At 55.4% G+C, this 24819-nt stretch overlaps 1 protein-coding gene across 2 annotated transcripts in view; it reads right to left on the bottom strand.

Moving 5' to 3' along the window:
* The window catches only part of HEPACAM2 (HEPACAM family member 2), a 229170-nt gene that overhangs the window by 119704 nt on the left and 84647 nt on the right, over nucleotides 1-24819 (bottom strand). For both annotated transcript variants that reach the window (XM_068238468.1, XM_068238469.1), the window contains exon 2: nucleotides 7683-8039. In XM_068238468.1, the coding sequence (XP_068094569.1) occupies nucleotides 7683-8039 (357 nt within the window). The remainder of the gene's footprint in view (nucleotides 1-7682; nucleotides 8040-24819) is intronic.

The following is a 24819-nucleotide window of genomic DNA, read 5'->3' as shown; positions in this document are numbered from 1 at the left end:
AGAGCTCTGAGCTATATAGCTCAGAGCTCTGAGAAGCATCTTTGTATTTGGGCTCCAAGGAGCCCCATTGGTCCTTAGCAGACCAATGGGGTTCCTTCAAATCAGAAGGAACCCCATTGGTCTGCTAAGGACCAATGGGGCTCCTTGGAGCCCAAATACAAAGATGCTTTCGAGAGCTCTGAGCTATATAGCTCAGAGCTCTGTCGGGTGAAGGGACGCTAAGTCCCCGCCGGCTCCGCTGCCCTCCCCGCCTCTCCCACATGTCACCTATATACATGCTGGCACCCATGGGTGCCAGCATGTATATGGGTGACAGGTGTGGGCGGAGTGGACGGCGGGAGCCGGCGGGGACTTAGCGTTATGTATGCGGCGGCCGGCGGGTGAGCGGCGAGTGACGTCGAGTGCGGTGGTGTTACAAAGTAACAAAGTAGTTACATTGTAATAACTTTGTTACATTGTAACTGATTAGTATATTTCCGAGGATATTGCGTGGGAACTGGCTTTTAAAGGGACAGGTAAGTATTAATGGTTAATTAAGAATATTAAAGGACTTTTTTCGTGGTTATGTTTTTTGTTCAATTAAAATACTTTTTCTATGTGTCTGTGTGTTTATTTACTTTTAACGGAAATGGGTAAGGGGTACAAGTACCTCTATACTCATTTCTCCTGGGAGGGGGGGTGGGCATCTGGGGGACCCCTTTTTAAAGGGGACTCCCAGATTCCACCATGAACCTCCCCCCCAGGAAATCGCGGCCTCCACCTCCACCGCCCATCGGAGGTGGAGAAGAGCCCCTTGTCCTTGGATTGGACAAGGGCTCGGAGGGGGAGGGGAAAGCTTGGCTGCCCCTCCCCTTCCGAGACCCCCCAATCCATGGACCATGCGGGCTGGTATAGTCAGGGTGCGGAGCCCCACGCGGCCGGTGCTCCGCATTCTGGCTATCCCAGTCTGCATGGGGGACAAGGGGTTAAAGAGGTCTGGGAGGGGGGACCCCACGTCTTTTTTTTTTAATATTTCCCACACTCAGAACGAAGTAAGTAAAATTCTTCCCACTTGGGGGAATCTATGAAAATAAAACACTATTGTTACCTGTGCAAAAAAAACTGACATTTTCCGCATTTAAAAGACATTTTTGCCCTTGAAACTTAAAAATCGATTTTCTCAAAAACTATAAGGTCTTTTTGAAAAAAATTTTTTTCCTCTTATTCCCACTGATCCCCTTAATATACCCTGTGAATTTGGTGTTCCTAAATTTTAAGCAGGCTTTGCTATTAACCGTTAAAGTCGGCGGGTTTTTAAATGTATATATTTTTCCTTTGAAACTTTAACATCGATTTTCTCAAAAACTATAAGGTCTTTTTGAAAAAAAAAATTTTCCTCTTATTCCTTCTGATCTCCTTAATATATTCTCCAAATTTGAGGCTCTTGGCATTTAAGGGGGCTTTGCTATTAACCCTTAAAGTCGGCGGCTTTTTTATATTATACGGGAGCGTAATATTACGCGATTACGGCAGACTGTGTAATTTCAATGGGAGTTTACTGTCTTACGCGTAATTTGTTACGCGTAAAACGTAACCTACGGTCTACGCGTAATTAATTACGCGTAATACCGTAACCTTACACGTAACGCTTACGGTGCATTTGTAGTGAATTACGATGCGTAATTACGCTAATGCGTAATTTCGGCCCAGCACTGCCAAGAAGTGGTGGGTTCTGTAGTGACAGAAATGGCCACTGTGTTTTCTTCATCCAATGTCACCAGTCAACATCATCATCACCACCACACAACTACAGAGGTGTTTGGTGGCCAGGTGGAGGGTACAGAAGAGTCACTTATTGAACTGGATGATATTTTGGATGATGAGGTGGTTGATCAAACGTGGTTGCCACCTGTTGGTTTAGGCAGTAGCAGGCGTGAGCAGCCTGTACAAACAGAGCAGATGGTTGGCCAGCAGCCTGCAAGTGCTTTACCGTCTGTTAGTACCCGCCACCAGTCCAATGTTGAGCATCGAGGTGCTAGAACAGGTCGCAGCACTGCTGGACGTGCACGCGCGTCCCCTGCATGGAATTATTTTATTGATGCGGAAGAGGATGAATCCAGGGAAGTCTGTTCAGTGTGCTGTAAATCGATGAGCAGAGGCAAATCGGGCACCAGGTTCGGCACTTCAGGGCTGATAAGTCATCTGCGCAACCACCACAGGCAGGAGTTTGAATATGTAAAAAATTACAATCAGATGGGTGGAGGAAAAGCAGCAGCAACAGGCCCCTCCTCTTTTTTTTTCTAGTTGTCCTCCTGACCCTACCCAACCTGCTCCTCAGTCCCATTCAAGTTCAAATCCATCTGCATGTCAGGCTGGTAGAGGACTCCAGACCTCGTCGGCAAGCACTTCGTCATCACCCTTGTTGGTTTCCTCTGAATCACCAGTGTTCCAGCGTCAGGCCTCTGTGCCAGAAATGTTGCAGAGGAAGTGGATGCTCCCTGCAACTTATCCATTTGTGGTGAAAAATAATGTGCTCCAGGCAAGGCTGTTGGGCCACCAGCTGCTGCCCTACCAGTTTGTGGAGTGTGCCCCCTTCCGCAGACTGATGAAGAGTGTTGCTCCACAATGGCGGATCCCCAGTTGCCATTATTTTGCCAGGAATGCTATCCCTGCCCTTCACCAGCACATTGTGGAGTGTGTCGGCCGATCTATGGATCACGCTGTCGGTGGCAAGGTGCACTTCACTATGGATGGCTGGAGCAGCAGGCATGGGCAGGGAAAGTATCTCACTTTTACCGCCCATTGGGTCACCCTCCATGGTGCTGCTGAGGAGGCTGCAAGATCTGGGGCATCTGAACTGGTGGTGCCGCCACGTGGGTTGAAGGGAAGGCCTGTTCCACTTCCCTCTGCTACCTGTTCTGTCCAAGGCCAGTCTGCCATTGCTGAGCCTCAGAGCAAGTGAGCAAGTGGTCCCGCTCCTCCTACACTGGTCTGCAGCACCATCGATGCCAAGCAGTGCTGAAAATGGAATCTATGGAGGAGAACAGGCAAACCGGATCTGTATTCCTTGCAGCCTTACACGAGCAGATTTGGCAGTGGCTGACACCCCCCCCCCCCCCCCGAAAACTGGAGACAGGTGTAGTTGTGTCTGATAATGGTGCCAACATGCTGGCCGCCATTTCGGAAGGTGGCTACGCTCACTTACCTTGCTTGGCCTACGTCTTCAACCTTGTAGTCCAGAAATTTCTACAAACTTTCGATGGGTTGAAGGACGCTGTGGCCTCAGCACGAAAAGTGTCAGCCCACATCTGTTCCTCCGCAACTGCCACCGCGGCTATGAAACTGCTGCAGCGCCGCCATAGCCTGCCGCAGCACAGGCTTATTTCTGATTGTCCGACGCGGTGGAACTCCACACTCCACATGCTGGAGAGGTTGTGGGAGCAGCAAATGGCGGTCAGGCTATACCAGAACAGGGCCGCTGGACTACATTACTGGGGACCAGTGGCAGCTGATTAGACAGGTCTGTAAAGTGTTGGAGCCGTTTGAGCAGGGAACAAAAGTGGTCAGTGAGAAGCACTGCAGCATATCAGAGGTGCTCCCTCATGTCTTCATGCTGGACAAGGCTCTTGACAAAGTGCTCGAACAGGGGGAGGAAGCCCTACTGAACAGTGGCCAGTCAAGTGAAGGAGTGAGTGGGCATGCTCCAGTCCTGGATGAGGAAGCAGAGCTTGTGGAAGTGGAAGAGCCCATTGTCCGGGTTGGGAAGAAGATTCAGATGATGTGGAGCTGGAGCATGACGACAGTTCTGAGTCTGACAGCCAGGAAGAGGTGATAAATGGCAGACATCTCTTCCCTATGGCTGCACAGATGCTCCAGTGTCTCCGTAAGGACCCTTGGATTAAAAAATTAAAATCAAGGCTCGACATGTGGGTGGCCACCATCTTAGATCCCCGGTGCAAGGGGAAAATGTGGCAGTTCATACCCCCCTCCCAAGCAGACACCAGGATGAGCCAGATCCGGGATGCCCTTTTTCGTTGAGTAGAAGATGCGTTTCCTGCACCTGTATCCCGGGCCCAAGCTACCAAGCCTCATCATACTCAAAGGTCTGGTGGTCCCTGTCCCAGCAGCAGCATCAATAGCCAATCTGTGAACCCGCTGAGTATGCTGAAGGAATTTTACCAGCCAATGCCAGATACTCCTTCTAGCAGCAGCACCACCACCAGCAGACAAAGTGGTCACCGCCAGCGGCTGGCCCGTATAGTGAATGATTACTTGGGGTCGGCCAGTGCTCCAGACAATATGGAGAGTAATGATGACCCCATGGACTATTGGACAAAACAACTGGATACCTGGCCTGAACTCGCTCAGTATGCACTGGAGGTTCTTGCATGCCCTGCCGCCAGTGTTCTTTCTGAGTATTTAGTGCTGCAGGTGGGGTGGTCACCGACCAACGGACCCGTCTGTCCACAGACAATGTGGACATACTAACATTCATAAAAATGAATGAGTCATGGATCAGTGACAATTACAAGGCCCCTCTCACTGATTCATAAGAGAATGAGTCCAATATACAATAAGATGACTACAATAATTGGCCTACGACAACTTCTGCTGCACCAAACAATTTTTTATGACTGCCGTGGAACCACCTCTAGGTCCCATGGCTTTCGCGACAACTCTTGCTACTCCAAACAAAACTTGTAATGACCGCCATGGAACCACCACTAGGTCCCATGGCTTACGCGACAACTCCTGCTGTTTCAAGCCACACTTGTAATGACCGCCATGGAACCCCCTGGCTTACGCGACAACTCCTGCTGCAAAAAAAAAGAAAAAAAATTCAAAAAAAATATTTAAAAAAATGACCGGAGGAAAAGCCACTAGGTCCCATGGGCTACCATTTAGCAAAAACGAGGTTTCAATTGCAATTACTTTAATTTTTCCGCTGGAACCCGGAATTCCACGGAATTTGGCGAGATTCCGCGAAAATGTAACGGTTACTGAATTTAGCGCTGGCGGAATTCCACGGAATCGGAAATTGGACTTTTTGATCTGCCCTACTTGGATCCAGCATCTCTACAAAGCTGTGGTTGGCATGAAGGTGCCACAGCTATCTTCCTCCCCCTCCTCACTCCCACCCATCTTGTGCACAGGAAGACATATTGCCAGCAACAATATCTAGCTGATTGCTTACATAAAGGAATGATTTGTTTTGCCAGAGTATATCTATAAAGCCTCATCTACACGGCACAATTTTCCATCAGCAGTACTTCCTGGGTGGCGGCTTGGCTTCCGATTGGAGGAAGCTAGCAGAGGCGGGGAGCGGTGGGTGGAGCCTGTAATCATAGCTCCCAACTGTCCCCTCTTTTGGAGGGACAGTCCCTCTTTCACCCTCATTTGTCCCTCTTTCAGGACTTTGTCCCTCTTTCTATGTAAATATATATATTTATCTACTAACAAATGTGTTTGACTCTAAACTTTATTCCCATCTTTTAAATTGCTATATTTCTAATATTCAAATGTTAATATGAAGAAAATACAACAGGATAAAAAGGACCAGTGTGGTTTGAATTTTAAAACACCACATCTTTCTTATGAAATCTTTATGGTATGCGTGACTAGGGGTGTGACGGGCGTGATCAGGGGTGTTGCAGGGGCGTGGCTTAAGTGTCCCTCTTTCTCATCTCAAAAAGTTGGGAGGTATGCTGTAATGGAGGTGGAGGAGGCTGATTGACAAGCTGGCAGGTAAACAGAACGGCTAGCGACAAGCAGATTGTCGCTAGCCTGGCGATATTTTCAGGGGGGGCAGCAGAGCGCAGTAGGGGGGAAGCAGCAGAGTGCAGTAGGGGGGGGGGGACGGGACAGCAGAGTGCAGTAGGGGGGCAGCAGAGTGCAGAGGGGGCAGCAAAGCGCAGAGGGGGCAGCAAAGCGCAGGGGGGACAGCAAAGCGCAGGGGGGGACAGCAGAGCGCAGGGGGGGACAGCAGAGCGCAGGGGGGGACAGCAGAGCGCAGGGGGGGACAGCAGAGCGCAGGGGGACAGCGGGGGGGGGGGGGGACAGCAGAGCGCGGGGGGACAGCAGAGCACAGGGGGACAGCGGGGGGAGGGGGACAGCAGAGCGCAGGGGGGCAGCAGAGCGCGGGGGGGGGGGGGGACAGCAGAGTGCAGGGGGGGAAAGCAGAACACAGGGGGGGCAGCAGAGCGCAGGGGGACAGCAGAGCGCAGGGGGACAGCAGAGCGCAGGGGGACAGCGGGGGGGGGGGGGGGGGGACAGCAGAGCGCGGGGGGGACAGCAGAGCACAGGGGGACAGCAGAACATAGGGGGGACTGGCAGCAGCGATAGAAGGACACCGAGGCACGTCATTGTGCACATTACATGCCTCTGGGGCCTATTACAACAACAACATTTGTAAAGCGCTTTTCTCCTGTAGGACTCAAAGCGCGTAAGCTTGTCTCAGACCAATACTTGGTTGATTGGTAAGTCGTGGTACAGAGGAAGAATTCTACAAGTCTGGAAATGCCAGGCTAAGCAGGTGGCTTTTCAGTCTGGATTTGAATAGCTCCAGGGATGGTGCTGTCTTTACTGGGTGTGGCAGGGAGTTCCAAAGAGTAGGGGCAGCATGACAGAAGGCTCTGTCTCCAGATTTTTTGAGGTGCACTCTGGGAGTGACCAAGTTTATAGAACTTGCTGATCTGAGGTTGTGAGAGGTGTGGTGCAGCTTCAGCAAGTCCTTCATGTATCCAGGGCCCAGATTGTGCAGGGATTTGAATGTCAGCAGTCCAATCTTGAAGAGTATTCTCCATTCTACTGGTATCCAGTGCAGTGAGCGAAGGATCGGTGTAATGTGACAGTGGCTCGGCTGGTTTGTTAGCAATCTGGCAGCAGCATTCTGCACTAATTGCAGGCGACGCAGGTCCTTTTTGGGGAGGCCAGCATAAAGGGCATTGCAGTAGTCCAGCCGTGATGTGATGAAGCAGTGAACTAGGGTTGGAACATAATCTGGGGGAATCAGATGTTTAATGTTTGCAATGTTCTTCAGATTATTATTAAGATTTTAAAATTCCGCCTTGGGTTTTATTTAAGGATACTCTGAATATTACAAGGTCACATCCCCCACTTATCATTATACTGTTTATGAACAGCCTGGGTCTTTCCAAGCCAGAATAAACTCCTGGAAATCCAGAAGAAGACTGGCAACAATACAAACCAAATCTAAAACCTTCCCAGCACCTTCCATATCACTGTTTATTCAGGCCAACTGTGTTATGCTAATCAGCAGAGCCTCTTTATCCACTGTCCATCCATCAATCATCTATCCTTCCTTCCATTACTCCCGCCATCCATTCATCCATCCATCCCTCCCACCATCCATCCATCCCTCCTCCTCCATCCATCCCTCCCACCATCCATCCATCCCTCCCACCATCCATTCATCCCTCCCACCATCCATTCATCCCTCCCACCATCCATTCATCCCTCCCACCATCCATCCATCCATCCATCCATCCATCCTCCATCCCTCCCTTTCTCCATGGAGCAAGCAGTTGTGTATAATAATTCCATAAAGAACAAAGTGTAAAGGATAGCTCTGTGTTGCTCCAGCCTGACTGTGTCACCCGGGCATCTGCCTGATTTACCTATGCCTAGAAACAGCCCTGCTTGGCATCACACATTATAGAATATGATGGCACTTGGTTACCTACCGTCTACAGAGACATCGATCTTCTGGGTGGCGGACACAGTGGTCTTCCCTTGTATGTTCACCTTGATGATATAAGTCCCCTCATCGGACAGAAGCAATGAACTGATCAGCAGGGAGGCATTAGGCGGTTTCAGGGTAAATTTGTGCTGGAATTCCAGATCTGGCATCACCGATTGGTTGACAGATGTGATGAGGTATCTGGCCGGGACCTGAGCTCTCTCCAGGATCCAGATGATTTGGATGCTGGACGTGGACATGGAGACATCGTAGTGCACCGGGAGGGTGAGCGGCTGTCCGCGGATGCCATGGATAACTGGTGACGGCACCGACAGCCGCAATGCTGAACATCCGGCAACAGCTACAAAACACAAAACACAGAGAGATCATTAATAATACTGAGGCAAGTTATCAGTCCAGTGCCTGGCATGGGGCATCTACCCCCCGGGGGCACCTGTCACTATCAGTCCAGAGCCTGGCATGTGGCACCTACCCCCCGGGGGCACCTGTCACTATCAGTCCAGAGCCTGGCATGGGGCATCTACCCCTGGGGGCACCTGTCACTATCAGTCCAGAGCCTGGCATGGGGCATCTACCCCCGGGGGCACCTGTCACTATCAGTCCAGAGCCTGGCATGGGGCATCTACCCCCGGGGCACCTGTCACTATCAGTCCAGAGCCTGGCATGTGGCACCTACCCCCCGGGGGCACCTGTCACTATCAGTCCAGAGCCTGGCATGGGGCATCTACCCCCGGGGGCTCCTGTCACTATCAGTCCAGAGCCTGGCATGGGGCATCTACCCCCGGGGGCACCTGTCACTATCAGTCCAGAGCCTGGCATGGGGCATCTACCCCCGGGGGCACCTGTCACTATCAGTCCAGAGCCTGGCATGGGGCATCTACCTCCAGGGGCACCTGTCACTATCAGTCCAGAGCCTGGCATGGGGCATCTACCCCTGGGGGCACCTGTCACTATCAGTCCAGAGCCTGGCATGGGGCATCTACCCCCGGGGGCACCTGTCACTATCAGTCCAGAGCCTGGCATGGGGCATCTACCCCCCGGGGGCACCTGTCACTATCAGTCCAGAGCCTGGCATGGGGCATCTACCCCCCGGGGGCACCTGTCACTATCAGTCCAGAGCCTGGCATGTGGCATCTACCCCCCGGAGGCACCTGTCACTATCAGTCCAGAGCCTGGCATGTGGCATCTACCCCCCGGAGGCACCTGTCACTATCAGTCCAGAGCCTGGCATGGGGCATCTACCCCCCGGGGGCTCCTGTCACTATCAGTCCAGAGCCGGGCATGGGGCATCTACCCCCCGGAGGCACCTGTCACTATCAGTCCAGAGCCTGGCATGTGGCATCTACCCCCTGGGGGCACCTGTCACTATCAGTCCAGAGCCTGGCATGGGGCATCTACCCCCCCGGGGGGACCTGTCACTATCAGTCCAGAGCCTGGCATGTGGCATCTACCCCCCGGAGGCACCTGTCACTATCAGTCCAGAGCCTGGCATGGGGCACCTACCCCCCGGGGGCACCTGTCACTATCAGTCCAGAGCCTGGCATGTGGCATCTACCCCCCGGGGGCACCTGTCACTATCAGCTTAGAGCCTGGCATGGGGCATCTACCCCCCGGGGCACCTGTCACTATCAGTCCAGTGCCTGGCATGGGGCATCTACCCCCCGGGGGCACCTGTCACTATCAGCTTAGAGCCTGGCATGGGGCACCTACCCCCCCGGGGGCACCTGTCACTATCAGCTTAGAGCCTGGCATGGGGCATCTACCCCCCGGGGGCACCTGTCACTATCAGTCCAGAGCCTGGCATGGGGCATCTACCCCCCGGGGGGACCTGTCACTATCAGTCCAGAGCCTAGCATGGGGCATCTACCCCCCGGGGGCTCCTGTCACTATCAGTCCAGAGCCGGGCATGGGGCATCTACCCCCCGGAGGCACCTGTCACTATCAGTCCAGAGCCTGGCATGGGGCACCTACCCCCCGGGGCACCTGTCACTATCAGTCCAGTGCCTGGCATGGGGCATCTACCCCCCGGGGGCACCTGTCACTATCAGCTTAGAGCCTGGCATGTGGCACCTACCCCCCGGGGGCACCTGTCACTATCAGTCCAGAGCCTGGCATGGGGCATCTACCCCCGGGGGCACCTGTCACTATCAGTCCAGAGCCTGGCATGGGGCATCTACCTCCAGGGGCACCTGTCACTATCAGTCCAGAGCCTGGCATGGGGCATCTACCCCTGGGGGCACCTGTCACTATCAGTCCAGAGCCTGGCATGGGGCATCTACCCCCGGGGGCACCTGTCACTATCAGTCCAGAGCCTGGCATGGGGCATCTACCCCCCGGGGGCACCTGTCACTATCAGTCCAGAGCCTGGCATGGGGCATCTACCCCCCGGGGGCACCTGTCACTATCAGTCCAGAGCCTGGCATGTGGCATCTACCCCCCGGAGGCACCTGTCACTATCAGTCCAGAGCCTGGCATGTGGCATCTACCCCCCGGAGGCACCTGTCACTATCAGTCCAGAGCCTGGCATGGGGCATCTACCCCCCGGGGGCTCCTGTCACTATCAGTCCAGAGCCGGGCATGGGGCATCTACCCCCCGGAGGCACCTGTCACTATCAGTCCAGAGCCTGGCATGTGGCATCTACCCCCTGGGGGCACCTGTCACTATCAGTCCAGAGCCTGGCATGGGGCATCTACCCCCCCGGGGGGACCTGTCACTATCAGTCCAGAGCCTGGCATGTGGCATCTACCCCCTGGAGGCACCTGTCACTATCAGTCCAGAGCCTGGCATGGGGCACCTACCCCCCGGGGGCACCTGTCACTATCAGTCCAGAGCCTGGCATGTGGCATCTACCCCCCGGGGGCACCTGTCACTATCAGCTTAGAGCCTGGCATGGGGCATCTACCCCCCGGGGCACCTGTCACTATCAGTCCAGTGCCTGGCATGGGGCATCTACCCCCCGGGGGCACCTGTCACTATCAGCTTAGAGCCTGGCATGGGGCACCTACCCCCCCGGGGGCACCTGTCACTATCAGCTTAGAGCCTGGCATGGGGCATCTACCCCCCGGGGGCACCTGTCACTATCAGTCCAGAGCCTGGCATGGGGCATCTACCCCCCGGGGGGACCTGTCACTATCAGTCCAGAGCCTAGCATGGGGCATCTACCCCCCGGGGGCTCCTGTCACTATCAGTCCAGAGCCGGGCATGGGGCATCTACCCCCCGGAGGCACCTGTCACTATCAGTCCAGAGCCTGGCATGGGGCACCTACCCCCCGGGGCACCTGTCACTATCAGTCCAGTGCCTGGCATGGGGCATCTACCCCCCGGGGGCACCTGTCACTATCAGCTTAGAGCCTGGCATGAGGCACCTACCCCCCCGGGGGCACCTGTCACTATCAGCTTAGAGCCTGGCATGGGGCATCTACCCCCCGGGGGCACCTGTCACTATCAGTCCAGAGCCTGGCATGGGGCATCTACCCCCCGGGGGGACCTGTCACTATCAGTCCAGAGCCTAGCATGGGGCATCTACCCCCCGGGGGCTCCTGTCACTATCAGTCTAGAGCCGGGCATGGGGCATCTACCCCCCGGAGGCACCTGTCACTATCAGTCCAGAGCCTGGCATGGGGCACCTACCCCCCGGGGCACCTGTCACTATCAGTCCAGAGCCGGGCATGGGGCATCTACCCCCCAGGGGCACCTGTCACTATCAGTCCAGAGCCTGGCATGGGGCATCTACCCCCGGGGGCACCTGTCACTATCAGTCCAGAGCCTGGCATGGGGCATCTACCCCCCGGGGGCACCTGTCACTATCAGTCCAGAGCCTGGCATGGGGCATCTACCCCCCGGGGGCACCTGTCACTATCAGTCCAGAGCCTGGCATGTGGCATCTACCCCCCGGAGGCACCTGTCACTATCAGTCCAGAGCCTGGCATGTGGCATCTACCACCCGGAGGCACCTGTCACTATCAGTCCAGAGCCTGGCATGGGGCATCTACCCCCCCGGGGGGACCTGTCACTATCAGTCCAGAGCCTGGCATGTGGCATCTACCCCCGGGGGCACCTGTCACTATCAGTCCAGTGCCTGGCATGGGGCATCTACCCCCCCGGGGGCACCTGTCACTATCAGTCCAGAGCCTGGCATGTGGCATCTACCCCCCCGGGGGCACCTGTCACTATCAGTCCAGAGCCTGGCATGTGGCATCTACCCCCCCGGGGGCACCTGTCACTATCAGTCCAGTGCCTGGCATGGGGCATCTACCCCCCCGGGGGCACCTGTCACTATCAGTCCAGAGCCTGGCATGGGGCATCTACCCCCCGGAGGCCCCTGTCACTATCAGTCCAGAGCCTGGCATGGGGCACCTACCCCCCGGGGGCACCTGTCACTATCAGTCCAGAGTCTGGCATGTGGCATCTACCCCCCGGGGGCACCTGTCACTATCAGCTTAGAGCCTGGCATGGGGCATCTACCCCCCGGGGCACCTGTCACTATCAGTCCAGTGCCTGGCATGGGGCATCTACCCCCCGGGGGCACCTGTCACTATCAGCTTAGAGCCTGGCATGGGGCACCTACCCCCCCGGGGGCACCTGTCACTATCAGCTTAGAGCCTGGCATGGGGCATCTACCCCCCGGGGGCACCTGTCACTATCAGTCCAGAGCCTGGCATGGGGCATCTACCCCCCGGGGGCACCTGTCACTATCAGCTTAGAGCCTGGCATGGGGCATCTACCCCCCGGGGCACCTGTCACTATCAGTCCAGAGCCTAGCATGGGGCATCTACCCCCCGGGGGCTCCTGTCACTATCAGTCCAGAGCCGGGCATGGGGCATCTACCCCCCGGAGGCACCTGTCACTATCAGTCCAGAGCCTGGCATGGGGCACCTACCCCCCAGGGGCACCTGTCACTATCAGTCCAGAGCCTGGCATGGGGCATCTACCCCCCGGGGCACCTGTCACTATCAGTCCAGAGCCTGGCATGGGGCATCTACCCCCCGGGGGCTCCTGTCACTATCAGTCCAGAGCCTGGCATGGGGCATCTACCCCCCGGGGGGACCTGTCACTATCAGTCCAGAGCCGGGCATGGGGCATCTACCCCCAGGGGCACCTGTCACTATCAGTCCAGAGCCTGGCATGGGGCATCTACCCCCCGGGGGCACCTGTCACTATCAGTCCAGAGCCGGGCATGGGGCATCTACCCCCAGGGGCACCTGTCACTATCAGTCCAGAGCCTGGCATGGGGCATCTACCCCCCGGGGGCACCTGTCACTATCAGTCCAGAGCCTGGCATGGGGCATCTACCCCCCGGGGGGACCTGTCACTATCAGTCCAGAGCCTGGCATGGGGCATCTGCCCCCCGGGGGCACCTGTCACTATCAGTCCAGAGCCTAGCATGGGGCATCTACCCCCAGGGGCACCTGTCACTATCAGTCCAGAGCCGGGCATGGGGCATCTACCCCCCGGGGGGACCTGTCACTATCAGTCCAGAGCCTGGCATGGGGCATCTGCCCCCCGGGGGCACCTGTCACTATCAGTCCAGAGCCTGGCATGTGGCATCTACCCCCCGGGGGGACCTGTCACTATCAGTCCAGAGCCTGGCATGGGGCATCTGCCCCCCGGGGGCACCTGTCACTATCAGTCCAGAGCCTGGCATGGGGCATCTACCCCCGGGGCACCTGTCACTATCAGTCCAGAGCCGGGCATGGGGCATCTACCCCCCGGGGGCACCTGTCATTATCAGTCCAGAGCCTGGCATGGGGCATCTACCCCCGGGGCACCTGTCACTATCAGTCCAGAGCCTGGCATGGGGCATCTGCCCCCCGGGGGCACCTGTCACTATCAGTCCAGAGCCTGGCATGGGGCATCTACCCCCGGGGCACCTGTCACTATCAGTCCAGAGCCGGGCATGGGGCATCTACCCCCCGGGGGCACCTGTCATTATCAGTCCAGAGCCTGGCATGGGGCATCTACCCCCAGGGGCACCTGTCACTATCAGTCCAGAGCCTGGCATGGGGCATCTACCCCCCGGGGGCTCCTGTCACTATCAGTCCAGAGCCTGGCATGTGGCATCTACCCCCCGGGGGCTCCTGTCACTATCAGTCCAGAGCCTGGCATGGGGCATCTACCCCCGGGGGCACCTGTCACTATCAGTCCAGAGCCTGGCATGGGGCATCTACCCCCCGGGGGCACCTGTCACTATCAGTCCAGAGCCTGGCATGGGGCATCTACCCCCGGGGCACCTGTCACTATCAGTCCAGAGCCGGGCATGGGGCATCTACCCCCGGGGCACCTGTCACTATCAGTCCAGAGCCTGGCATGGGGCATCTACCCCCCGGGGGCTCCTGTCACTATCAGTCCAGAGCCTGGCATGGGGCATCTACCCCCGGGGCACCTGTCACTATCAGTCCAGAGCCGGGCATGGGGCATCTACCCCCGGGGCACCTGTCACTATCAGTCCAGAGCCTGGCATGGGGCATCTACCCCCGGGGCACCTGTCACTATCAGTCCAGAGCCTGGCATGGGGCATCTACCCCCGGGGGCTCCTGTCACTATCAGTCCAGAGCCTGGCATGGGGCATCTACCCCCCGGGGCACCTGTCGCTTTCAGTCCAGAGCCTGGCATGGGGCATCTACCCCCGGGGCACCTGTCACTATCAGTCCAGAGCCTGGCATGGGGCATCTACCCCCGGGGCACCTGTCACTATCAGTCCAGAGCCTGGCATGTGGCATCTACCCCCCAGGGGCACCTGTCACTATCAGTCCAGAGCCTGGCATGGGGCATCTACCCCCGGGGCACCTGTCACTATCAGTCCAGAGCCTGGCATGGGGCATCTACCCCCCGGTGCACCTGTCGCTTTCAGTCCAGAGCCTGGCATGGGGCATCTACCCCCGGGGGCACCTGTCACTATCAGTCCAGAGCCTGGCATGGGGCATCTACCCCCGGGGGCACCTGTCACTATCAGTCCAGAGCCTGGCATGGGGCATCTACCCCCGGGGGCACCTGTCACTATCAGTCCAGAGCCTGGCATGGGGCATCTACCCCCGGGGGCACCTGTCACTATCAGTCCAGTGCCTGGCATGGGGCATCTACCCCCCGGAGGCACCTGTCACTATCAGTCCAGAGCCTGGCATGGGGCACCTACCCCCCGGAGGCACCTGTCACTATCAGTCCAGAGCCTGGCATGTGGCATCTACCCCTGGGGGCACCTGTCACTATCAGTCCAGAGCCTGGCATGGGGCATCTACCCCGAGGCACCTGTCACTATCAGTCCAGAGCCTGGCATGGGGCATCTACCCCCCGGGGGCACCTGTCACTATCAGTCCAGAGCCTGGCATGGGGCACCTACCCCCCCGAGGCACCTGTCACTATCAGTCCAGAGCCTGGCATGGGGCATCTACCCCCCGGGGGCACCTGTCACTATCAGTCCAGAGCCTGGCATGGGGCATCTACCCCCGGGGCACCTGTCGCTTTCAGTCCAGAGCCTGGCATGGGGCACCTACCCCCCGGGGGGACCTGTCACTATCAGTCCAGAGCCTGGCATGGGGCATCTACCCCCCGGGGCACCTGTCGCTTTCAGTCCAGAGCCTGGCATGTGGCATCTACCCCCCGGGGGCACCTGTCATTATCAGTCCAGAGCCTGGCATGGGGCATCTACCCCCCGGGGGCACCTGTCACTATCAGTCCAGAGCCTGGCATGAGGCATCTACCCCCCGGGGGCACCTGTCACTATCAGTCCAGAGCCTGGCATGGGGCATCTACCCCCCGGGGGCACCTGTCACTATCAGTCCAGAGCCTGGCATGGGGCATCTACCCCCCGGGGCTCCTGTCACTATCAGTCCAGAGCCTGGCATGTGGCATCTACCCCCGGGGGCACCTGTCACTATCAGTCCAGAGCCTGGCATGGGGCATCTACCCCCCGGGGGGACCTGTCACTATCAGTCCAGAGCCTGGCATGGGGCATCTACCCCCCGGGGGGACCTGTCACTATCAGTCCAGAGCCTGGCATGGGGCATCTACCCCCGGGGCACCTGTCACTATCAGTCCAGAGCCTGGCATGGGGCATCTACCCCGAGGCACCTGTCACTATCAGTCCAGAGCCTGGCATGGGGCATCTACCCCGAGGCACCTGTCACTATCAGTCCAGAGCCTGGCATGGGGCATCTACCCCCGGGGCACCTGTCACTATCAGTCCAGAGCCTGGCATGGGGCATCTACCCCCGGGGGAACCTGTCACTATCAGTCCAGAGCCTGGCATGGGGCATCTACCCCCCGGGGCACCTGTCACTATCAGTCCAGAGCCGGGCATGGGGCATCTACCCCCGGGGGCACCTGTCACTATCAGTCCAGAGCCTGGCATGGGGCATCTACCCCCCGGGGCACCTGTCACTATCAGTCCAGAGCCTGGCATGGGGCATCTACCCCCGGGGCACCTGTCGCTTTCAGTCCAGAGCCTGGCATGGGGCACCTACCCCCCGGGGGGACCTGTCACTATCAGTCCAGAGCCTGGCATGGGGCATCTACCCCCCGGGGCACCTGTCGCTTTCAGTCCAGAGCCTGGCATGTGGCATCTACCCCCCGGGGGCACCTGTCATTATCAGTCCAGAGCCTGGCATGGGGCATCTACCCCCCGGGGGCACCTGTCACTATCAGTCCAGAGCCTGGCATGAGGCATCTACCCCCCGGGGGCACCTGTCACTATCAGTCCAGAGCCTGGCATGGGGCATCTACCCCCCGGGGGCACCTGTCACTATCAGTCCAGAGCCTGGCATGGGGCATCTACCCCCCGGGGCTCCTGTCACTATCAGTCCAGAGCCTGGCATGTGGCATCTACCCCCGGGGGCACCTGTCACTATCAGTCCAGAGCCTGGCATGGGGCATCTACCCCTGGGGGCACCTGTCACTATCAGTCCAGAGCCTGGCATGGGGCATCTACCCCCCGGGGGCACCTGTCACTATCAGTCCAGAGCCTGGCATGGGGCACCTACCCCCCGGGGGGACCTGTCACTATCAGTCCAGAGCCTGGCATGGGGCATCTACCCCGAGGCACCTGTCACTATCAGTCCTGAGCCTGGCATGGGGCATCTACCCCTGGGGGCACCTGTCACTATCAGTCCAGAGCCTGGCATGTGGCATCTACCCCCCGGGGGCACCTGTCACTATCAGTCCAGAGCCTGGCATGGGGCATCTACCCCCCGGGGCACCTGTCACTATCAGTCCAGAGCCTGGCATGGGGCATCTACCCCCGGGGGCACCTGTCACTATCAGTCCAGAGCCTGGCATGGGGCATCTACCCCGAGGCACCTGTCACTATCAGTCCAGAGCCTGGCATGGGGCATGTACCCCCACGGGGCACCTGTCACTATCAGTCCTGAGCCTGGCATGTGGCATCTACCCCCGGGGGCACCTGTCACTATCAGTCCAGAGCCTGGCATGGGGCATCTACCCCCCGGGGCACCTGTCACTATCAGTCCAGAGCCTGGCATGTGACATCCCCCCCCCCCCCGGGGGCACCTGTCACTATCACGCTAGAGGAACAATTTTTTCAGAAGTTGTTGGGGCTATTCTGACACCAGTTCTCGGAAACCCCCACACAAACAGGAGATTCCCATCCTGAGATATAAAGGTTCTCAGACATACTTTATAGTTTACTAGTCATATTTCATATCTGTGGATTTGTAACGCTTTACTGAATGTGGATATGCAATCTATTTCTTGATGTGACCTACGGGCAGGAGAGAAACTGGCAAAGCAGGAATACTGCCAGATTTTCTCTCTCTGGGTCAAGCCCTGACTCTGTTCCAGTTGGATAGGGCTGGACTCTTGCATGTCACTCCCAGCTGTGAGTAAACCCAGGGACACATTTGGTCCAGAGTCCTTTGTTCTTCCATCCATTGACAGGCGCCCAGCAGAACACTGACCACAATGCAATACTTTGGATAATTTCAGAGCAGACTTTATCGCTTAATGGACTCATGGTATTTGAACTTTCAGACATTCTACCTCATTTCCCGCTCCTTACTGCTTCTATCCAACCGATCTGTTCAGCTGCCAGATATATCTGCCAGATCCAATGTATATTTGTGTATAGTTTTATAAGAAAAAACTAACGATTTAATCATTCAAGTTCTGCCCTTGTTACCTGATTATTCTGATCTATGCAAGAACTCTGTGTCCTCAGAAGAGACGCACTACTGCGTTCCTTTTAGGAATAATTCGCTTTCAGAGGTCTCTCCACCTAATTTTGAATACGGAAAGTGGTGGCAGCATATTACCCTCGATTTCCAGTGCAAAATCTATAACTTTATTTTACAGATTGTACATACAATGAAGATTGTATCATGTATGGGCACAGCAACTAATCTTAAATACTGTGCTCACAGTGGATTCCCCTCCAGAAGTCTCTAGTGGATGAGACCTGTATGGCAATTGTGGCAGACTATGATGGGATTTGCAGGTGTTACCCGGACCGAATGTGGTTGTGTACTCCAACTATCTATTGCCTGATGAAGCGGGTCTAAGCCTGTGAAACGTGCTGAGACTACCTCACTGGAGTGTACCAATAAAATTAACTTTTTTTGAATACAGAGCTTCTTGTGTCTGCTTGTAGAAGGTAAGTCCACCACTGCCGCCTAAGCACTTTTAAACTTTTCAATAATTGTTTTTATTCTTTTGGCGCCTCTGTTCTCCATCACGTTATATTTGATATCCACCCCTGGTGGAGGGGGATACCCCTTTCTTCTTCCTGTCTACAGAGAGCGACTTCTTAACCCTGAGTGAGGACAGGAGAATCTCCTCACCTGCCTGTACAGTGGTTGCCTTAGAGGTAACCCTGATTTGTGAGTATAAAGTTGTACTCATTTCATAAACCCATTATCATTACTTACTACACTATATTGGGCTCTCGGTTCTCTCTTTACATACGTACTGTATATGCGCAGTATTGTCCCTAATTAAAAGTTGCTTCCTGCGGATGGCATCTGCTCTAATTACCTGTTACTGGCAACATCTAGGTACTATATCAAATACAAATAAAATACACATGTAAATAATACATCAATAAATACCATTAGATATTACACATCTTCATACATTGAAAAAACAAATGACGGTACGAGAAAGGTTTATAGCGGACATATAAATCCAGAAGAGTTTTTAAACAAAGACAACCCCACAACCTTTGACGTCTGGAGAAGTGACTGGGATCATGGACTGCATGGGACGAGTGGGGGCACTGCGCACGTCACCCATACCGACTGGCTACAGAGTAAGGATGCTGGTTTAGGTGTGGCCTAACGGGAAGCTCAGTTTTCTTACTAGCGATTTTATGACACACATGGGCCAGATTGCATTTGCCGATAGGCAGTGTATTGCATTACTTAGATGTGAATCAGAGATGCTTATGCTCTGGCTGTGTATAGCGTATTTGCGATCCAGCCTTGTGTATGTCTTGTACTTGATGTTATAAATTACAACTTCAGCTATGTTTGTGTACTGATTGGGCAGCTGGCTCCCACATGTTTGTGTACTGATTGGGCACCTGGCTCCTGCATGTTTGTGTACTGATTGGGCACCTGGCTCCTGCATGTTTGTGTACTGATTGGGCAGCTGGCTCTCGCATGTTTGTGTACTGATTGGGATCCTGGCTCCTGCATGTTTGTGTACTGATCGGGCAGCTGGCTCCTGCATGTTTGTGTACTGATTGGGCACCTGGCTCCCGCATGTTTGTGTACTGATTGGGCACCTGGCTCCCGCATGTTTGTGTACTGATTGGGCACCTGGCTCCCGCATGTTTGTGTACTGATTGGTCACCTGGCTCCCGCATGTTTGTGTACTGATTGGGCACCTGGCTCCCGCATGTTTGTGTACTGATTGGTCACCTGGCTCCCGCATGTTTGTGTACTGATTGGTCACCTGGCTCCCGCATGTTTGTGTACTGATTGGGCACCTGGCTCCTGCATGTTTGTGTACTGATCGGGCAGCTGGCTCCCTCATGTTTGTGTACTGATCGGGCAGCTGGCTCCTGCATGTTTGTGTACTGATTGGTCACCTGGCTCCCGCATGTTTGTGTACTGATTGGGCACCTGGCTCCCGCATGTTTGTGTACTGATTGGGCACCTGGCTCCTGCATGTTTGTGTACTGATTGGGCACCTTGCTCCTGCATGTTTGTGTACTGATTGGGCAGCTGGCTCCCGCATGTTTGTGTACTGATTGGGATCCTGGCTGCTGCATGTTTGTGTACTGATCGGGCAGCTGGCTCCCGCATGTTTGTGTACTGATTGGGCAGCTGGCTCCCTCATGTTTGTGTACTGATTGGGCAGCTGGCTCCCGCATGTTTGTGTACTGATTGGGCAGCTGGCTCCCGCATGTTTGTGTACTGATTGGGCACCTGGCTCCCACATGTTTGTGTACTGATTGGGCACCTGGCTCCCGCATGTTTGTGTACTGATTGGGCACCTGGCTCCTGCATGTTTGTGTACTGATTGGGCACCTGGCTCCTGCATGTTTGTGTACCGATTGGGCACCTGGCTCCTGCATGTTTGTGTACTGATTGGGCCCCTGCCTCCCGCATGTTTGTGTACTGATCGGGCACCTGGCTCCCGCATGTTTGTGTACTGATTGGGCACCTGGCTCCCGCATGTTTGTGTACTGATTGAGCAGCTGGCTCCTGCATGTTTGTGTACTGATTGGGCACCTGGCTCCTGCATGTTTGTGTACTGATTGGTCACCTGGCTCCCGCATGTTTGTGTACTGATCGGGCACCTGGCTCCCGCATGTTTGTGTACTGATCGGGCACCTGGCTCCCGCATGTTTGTGTACTGATCGGGCACCTGGCTCCCGCATGTTTGTGTACTGATTGGGCAGCTGGCTCCTGCATGTTTGTGTACTGATTGGGCAGCTGGCTCCTGCATGTTTGTGTACTGATTGGGCAGCTGGCTCCCACATGTTTGTGTACTGATTGGGCACCTGGCTCCTGCATGTTTGTGTACTGATTGGGCAGCTGGCTCCCGCATGTTTGTGTACTGATTGGGCAGCTGGCTCTCACATGTTTGTGTACTGATTGGGCAGCTGGCTCCCGCATGTTTGTGTACTGATTGGGCAGCTGGCTCCTGCATGTTTGTGTACTGATCGGGCAGCTGCTCTCACATGTTTGTGTACTGATTGGGATCCTGGCTCCCGCATGTTTGTGTACTGATTGGTCACCTGGCTCCCACATGTTTGTGTACTGATTGGGCACCTGGCTCCTGCATGTTTGTGTACTGATTGGGCAGCTGGCTCCTGCATGTTTGTGTACTGATCGGGCAGCTGCTCTCACATGTTTGTGTACTGATTGGGCAGCTGGCTCCTGCATGTTTGTGTACTGATTGGGCACCTGGCTCCCGCATGTTTGTGTACTGATTGGGCACCTGGCTCCCGCATGTTTGTGTAGTGATTGGGCACCTGGCTCCCACATGTTTGTGTACTGATTGGGCACCTGGCTCCCGCATGTTTGTGTACTGATTGGGCAGCTGGCTCCTGCATGTTTGTGTACTGATTGGGCAGCTGGCTCCTGCATGTTTGTGTACTGATTGGGCAGCTGGCTCCCACATGTTTGTGTACTGATTGGGCACCTGGCTCCCGCATGTTTGTGTACTGATTGGTCACCTGGCTCCCGCATGTTTGTGTACTGATTGGGCAGCTGGCTCTCACATGTTTGTATACTGATTGGGCAGCTGGCTCCCGCATGTTTGTATACTGATTGGGCACCTGGCTCCCGCATGTTTGTGTACTGATTGGGCAGCTGGCTCCTGCATGTTTGTGTACTGATTAGGCAGCTGGCTCCTGCATGTTTGTGTACTGATTGGGCAGCTGGCTCCCGCATGTTTGTGTACTGATTGGGCAGCTGGCTCCCGCATGTTTGTGTACTGATTGGGCAGCTGGCTCCCGCATGTTTGTGTACTGATTGGGCAGCTGGCTCCCGCATGTTTGTGTACTGATTGGGCAGCTGGCTCCCGCATGTTTGTGTACTGATTGGGCACCTGGCTCCCGCATGTTTGTGTACTGATTGGGCAGCTGGCTCCCGCATGTTTGTGTACTGATTGGGCAGCTGGCTCCCGCATGTATGTTTGTGTACTGATTGGGCAGCTGGCTCCCGCATGTTTGTGTACTGATTGGGCACCTGGCTCCCGCATGTTTGTGTACTGATTGGGCACCTGGCTCCCGCATGTTTGTGTACTGATTGGGCACCTGGCTCCCGCATGTATGTTTGTGTACTGATTGGGCAGCTGGCTCCCGCATGTTTGTGTACTGATTGGGCAGCTGGCTCCCTCATGTTTGTGTACTGATTGGGCAGCTGGCTCCCGCATGTTTGTGTACTGATTGGGCAGCTGGCTCCCGCATGTTTGTGTACTGATTGGGCACCTGGCTCCCGCATGTATGTTTGTGTACTGATTGGGCAGCTGGCTCCCGCATGTTTGTGTACTGATTGGGCACCTGGCTCCCGCATGTTTGTGTACTGATTGGGCACCTGGCTCCCGCATGTTTGTGTACTGATTGGGCACCTGGCTCCCGCATGTTTGTGTACTGATTGGGCACCTGGCTCCCGCATGTTTGTGTACTGATTGGGCAGCTGGCTCCCGCATGTTTGTGTACTGATTGGGCAGCTGGCTCCCGCATGTTTGTGTACTGATTGGGCACCTGGCTCCCGCATGTTTGTGTACTGATTGGGCAGCTGGCTCCCGCATGTTTGTGTACTGATTGGGCAGCTGGCTCCCGCATGTTTGTGTACTGATTGGGCACCTGGCTCCCGTGTGTTTTTGTTTCTCAAAGCGTTCATATTATGTTTGGCATCAATCTCCCTTCTTTGCAAGAAGATTGCCTCAACTGAAATATGAAAATACTAGCTGACCCGCGTCGTAGCGTACGCCGCATCTATATCTGAGGGCTGGAACCCACTAGAGCGATTTTTTGAGCGTTTAGGGAGCGTGAGAAATTGCTAGCGATTTCCCTAAATGCTCTGCCAATGTAAATGGATGGCGCAAATTCCACAGAAGCGATTGCAATTAGAAAAATCACAAGCGCAGGACATGCAGCAATTTGTTAGCGTTGGCGCTTCAATGTAAAGTATATAATCGCTGGCGTAATCGCTCATCAAAACCTGCGCAGAGCGATATTGCTAGTATTTTAAAGTTAATGTACACTGTAACTAAATTAAAATTGAAAGGACCAATCAGACTTTAAAACTCTAGTCGCTAATCGCTACACAACCGCTGGCAGATGGATTACACTTTCTAAAATCGTTTCCTAAAAACGCTCATGAAATCGCTTACAAACTGCTCATACAAAACGCTAGCGATTGCGATTAGCGATAGTGTTTTGTAGTGGGTTCCAGGCCTCAGAGTACGTGCCTCAACCTTGAAGCAAGAAGGAGAAGTAGGCTTTCCATGAGAAAATGTATGCGTGCTCAAACACCAAGTTTAAAGCGGAACTGTAAATGCATTTTAAGCCCACGTTCACTTACCTGGGGCTTCTGCAAGCCTCCAGCAGCCGCCCTGTCCCGCGCCGCTCCTGCCCGAGTCTCCGTTCTCCCGCCGCCAGCTACTTTTGGTTTCGCCCCCGGGCCACTGTGCGGCTCTGGCCACGCGTATCCTTTTTTCGTGTCCCCTGTTATTGCAGAGGGGAATGCGAAGAAAAGATACGTTTGGCAGGGCTGCGGTGGCCTCGACTTTGAAGTTTAAGAACGGTGCTGGCGGCGGGAGAACAGAGACTCGGGCAGGACCGGCACGGGACATGCGCATTAATTTTCTCATGGAAAGCATTTTGTGCAGTTTGTATCCTTTGGAGGCAGGTGGTGGATGGCTTGCTCCGGTGGTGTGAACCCTGGAGTGAGTTGTCTGTGCCTGTCCGACCCCCCCCCCCCCCCCCTCTGGAGTGCTGTATGTGAGCCAGCCCTGAGCTCTAAAGCTCCGGGTGACCCATGCTTCTCTCCTTTCTCATGTGGTCCCCCCAAGTTAATGCGCATGTAGCAGAACGCAATGGACGTTAAGGTAAGTGCCTGTTTTTAATATTAGGAGGTGGGTGCGGACGGCTCTCCCCGGCACTGGCCACACTTAGGGGGGGGGGTCATCTGCGCCACCCAACCTCCCCCTCCGGGGTGCCGCTGTGGTTCCCAGGCAGTGAGAGAGCCTTGTTGTATAGAAAGGGGGCATTGGGAATCCTCCACGTGGCGCTCCTGGATAGCGCTAATGTAGCATTTAGCAGGGTGACCGCTTTGCGGTATTGGTTTTGGTTTTTTGACCCTGCATAGTTTGGCATGCGAAAGCAAATTTTCATGAGCATTGCCTCATGAAAAGCCAATTAGGCCCGATTTGCAAAGCCAGACTTGCTAGGGTTAAACTTGGTGTTTGAGCACGCGTATATTTTCTCATGCAAAGTACTTCTTCTTGCTTGAAGGTTGAGGCACTTACTCTATTATATATATATATAGATGATAGAAAACCTATATTATGTATTTCTAGGTGAATCAGAGGAGACATAAAATTCCATCTCCCTCTTCTGGCATCTGTTTCCTGATCTGAGTCCTGAATCCTTTCATCCTAACAGAAGAAGATTTGTGCTGTGGCTTCTCAGTCTCTGAATCTAGGAATGTTCTCCTTCCAGGGCGTCTGGCAAGCCAGATAATGGGTTAGGGTTAGCTGTGGGAGTGTGAGAGGGGGAGGCGGAGTCTCTCTTTAGCCAGCTGTGGGGGCAGGAGAGGGGAGGCGGAGTCTCTCTTTAGCCAGCTGTGGGGGCAGGAGAGGGGAGGCAGAGTCTCTCTGTAGCCAGCTGTGGGGGTGGGAGAGGGGAGGCGGAGTCTCTCTGTAGCCAGCTGTGGGGGCAGGAGAAGGGAGGCAGAGTCTCTCTGTAGCCAGCTGTGGGGGCAGGAGAGGGGAGGCGGAGTCTCTCTGTAGCCAGCTGTGGGCGCAGGAGAGGGGAGGCGGAGTCTCTCTGTAGCCAGCTGTGGGGGTGGGGCATTTGTAGGGGTCGCCTGTCAGTTCTGAGTGCTGGATGTAAATGTTGCTTTTTCCGTAGTTATTCCAGAAATGTCCTCATTAGAGGATTGTTTGTCTGACAGGTTTCTGCACAGATTGCTGCTAACCAGAATCAGACATA

This window comes from Hyperolius riggenbachi, chromosome 5 (genome assembly GCF_040937935.1).
Source record: "Hyperolius riggenbachi isolate aHypRig1 chromosome 5, aHypRig1.pri, whole genome shotgun sequence".
In the NCBI taxonomy this organism is placed as follows: domain Eukaryota; kingdom Metazoa; phylum Chordata; class Amphibia; order Anura; family Hyperoliidae; genus Hyperolius; species Hyperolius riggenbachi.
This window is presented reverse-complemented; position numbering and strand designations above follow the sequence as displayed.